General features: G+C 58.7%; 1 protein-coding gene across 2 annotated transcripts in view; it reads right to left on the minus strand.

Moving 5' to 3' along the window:
- The window catches only part of Chst11 (carbohydrate sulfotransferase 11), a 206,017-nt gene extending 204,836 nt beyond the window's left edge, over nt 1–1,181 (minus strand). Inside the window, exon 1 of one of the 2 annotated variants that reach the window (XM_055627933.1) lies at nt 693–1,181. In XM_055627933.1, coding sequence (XP_055483908.1) covers nt 693–795 — 103 coding nt within the window. In that variant the 5' untranslated portion in view covers nt 796–1,181. Of the gene's footprint in view, nt 1–677 lie in introns of both variants that reach the window. The other variant, XM_055627932.1, reaches the window with a different exon arrangement.
- Nucleotides 1,182–2,589: the final 1,408 nt, after the last annotated feature.

Consider the following 2,589-nt stretch of genomic DNA (forward strand, 5'->3'; position numbering starts at 1 on the left):
GGGGGGGACTCTAAGGCCGGGAGGTGGTGGACGAAGCGCCGGAGCAACGCCTGCAAGGTCACTGCGGAGCTAGACCCTGGGCTGTTTCGCAAAATATCGCACCCCAAAGAGGGAAGCGCCGGGAACCCACGGGAACCCCCCACCCTCTCCCCACACCTGCGCTGCGGCTGAGCTTGGAACACGTGGTAGCTCAGCTCCAGGCTTCCCAGGCGGCAGCAGGGACTCCCTACCTCGCAGGGGCGTGCACTCGCCCAGGGGTCCCCAACCAAAAGAGGCGGCGCTCCCTGGAGCAGAGCAGCGGGCTCCCTGAGCCTGTTTCATCCCCGCAGCAACTGGGACCGAGTTTTTCTTCCCACCAACCCTCGACCCCGGCATCTTCCAACAATCCCTACCTTTCTCTACCACCTAGCCAACAGACAAGACACAAAGAAAAAAAGAAAAGAAAGAAGTGGGCCACACACGCCGAGGGTCTCCCTGCAGGCTCAACCTCAGCCTGCACATGGGAAGAGGAGGAAGCGCACCTCCTCTCTTCCCATCCCAACTCCCCGACCCGCGGATCCTCGCAGCCAGCAAGGAGCTCCAAAGAGGCCGAAGGGAAGAGGTAAGGTTGGAAGAAGCAAAAAGCAGAGCGAGAGGGAAGAAAATATCCAACAAAACCACGCTAACGCGCCCCCTACCTGGGTGCAACATACTTTGGAAATAGAAGATGACCAAGATAAAGGATCCCAAGCAAGTGGCCAGCACCATCCGGCAAATTCTGTTCATCCTCATCACTTCCAGCAGCGCCGGCTTCATGGCTTTGTCCTAGCTGCGGGGACCCGGCTGTCCGGGAGGCGCGTCCGGAGCGCAGAAGAGGGGACCCCGCCGCGAGGGACCAGCGCCCAGGAGTCTCTGAACCGAGCTGGCTGGGGTCCCGAAGCTGGAGCCCGCTAGCTTCACCAAGGCTCTCCGAGCCCCCAGCCCGGATCTCGGGGGTGCAAGGCACGGGAGTTGCTGTGCGAGTGTGGAGATGCGTGGCCCCGGCCGCGCGCTCCTGCCTGTCCTCCTCGCTTCTCTGCTCGATGCTCCGCCGCCTCCCCTGCTAGAGCCTGCGGCCGCCGCTGCCTTCTTGAGGGCCGGGCGACCGGGATGCGAGAAGGAAGGTGCCGCCGCCGTGCGCTGGCCTCTGTGACTGTCCAGGCCCCCCGCCCGCCCGCCCTCGCCAAAAGCTACTTCATTGCGCTCCAGTGATCTATATATTCCAGGGCTGGGTTTTACCAAACGCAACTCGCAGCCCTCGGCGAGGGGAGGGCGCCGGCGAGCGGGGAGGGCGGGGCCGCGCCGGGGCGGAGCGTCGCCTCCTCCCACCCCCGCCCCTGCCGAGACGTGGTCGCGTCCAGCTGTTTCCCGGGGAGTCCGGAGTGCGCAGCGCGCTCCCGCAGGGTCCCAAAAACCCTCGGTCCCGGGGCCGAGCCGGGCCGCTACCTCGCGGCCGTGCGAACATTTCCTTGCGAACCCGGAGGGGAAAATACACGAATAAGATCGTCTTAGTGCTGCTGCCCGGTCGCCGGTGTGGCGAGAAGCAGGTTAGGGGGCCGAGGCGACTGGGGGCTCTGCTGTCACGCCATGGTTTAAAATCTCTGCGATTTAGCAGGGGAAGTTGCCCCAAGCTCCCCTGAGAGCAACTGCCCTTTTCACAATGATCAAAACCGGGCAGTTTCGTTGTCCCCACCCCCCCGGACAGCTCAGCTTGAAGGCTTCCTGTGCAAATAGGTTAAAGAGAGAGGACTTAAAGTCAAGGTTAGGGAGACTGAACCGCGTTCAGGGTCTGGCGGCAGCAGTGCCTTCCTAACGCACGCTCGTACCCGCAGCCCTCGAGGCAAAGGGGGTTTGTGGCTTTTGTAACTGTTTCACCAAAGGGTAGAGCTTTCTGTAATTTATCCGAAGTGCATGAGTCAGTCGGGCGGGTATGAAAAGACGCCCCTAAAAGTCCAACAAAGTGCTGGGGCCGGGGGTTGGGGGGGGGACCCAAGCCGGCTTAGCCTGGCAGGTAGAGAGAAAGATGGCGCTGCTTTCCAGCTCCGTGTGAAACGCTTTGAAACGTTCAGCTCCGTGAATGGATCAATAAAGTGGATGCCCGTCAATGGTAAGGAGATCACTTTTATGCCAGGAAAACAATGCTATTGTAAAGCCTGACCTTTGTGCTTAATCACTAACCGAATTTACAGAAAACTGGATTCATAATAAACTAAGACATAATCAAATAAAACAAGATATTGTATCTTTCACGTTATATGCCTTCACTGAGACATTGACAAATTCTTGTTGAATCTGAATGTAATGGGCCTTATCCTCCCCTCAGATTGGACAGACTCACAAGCTGCTTTCTGGTGCATGCATACAGAAACACCTCTGAAACACCTTTTCCCTTCTCCCGAAGTCCCACCCCTTAGGAAAAGTCAGCAGCCTTCCTGTGATTCAATAGTCAATTACAGCGAGGTATTTATGCAGCCAGTTAGTGCTGTGTTCGTTTGTCTTCATTTGTGGTCGCTTGCTCAAGGTGGCGGGCTAGGACCCTTCTCCGAGAGTCCCCCCGCATGCTGTGACCAG

Source organism: Psammomys obesus, unplaced genomic scaffold (assembly GCF_907164565.1).
Source record: "Psammomys obesus unplaced genomic scaffold, mPsaObe1.curated_primary_1811, whole genome shotgun sequence".
NCBI lineage: Eukaryota > Metazoa > Chordata > Mammalia > Rodentia > Muridae > Psammomys > Psammomys obesus.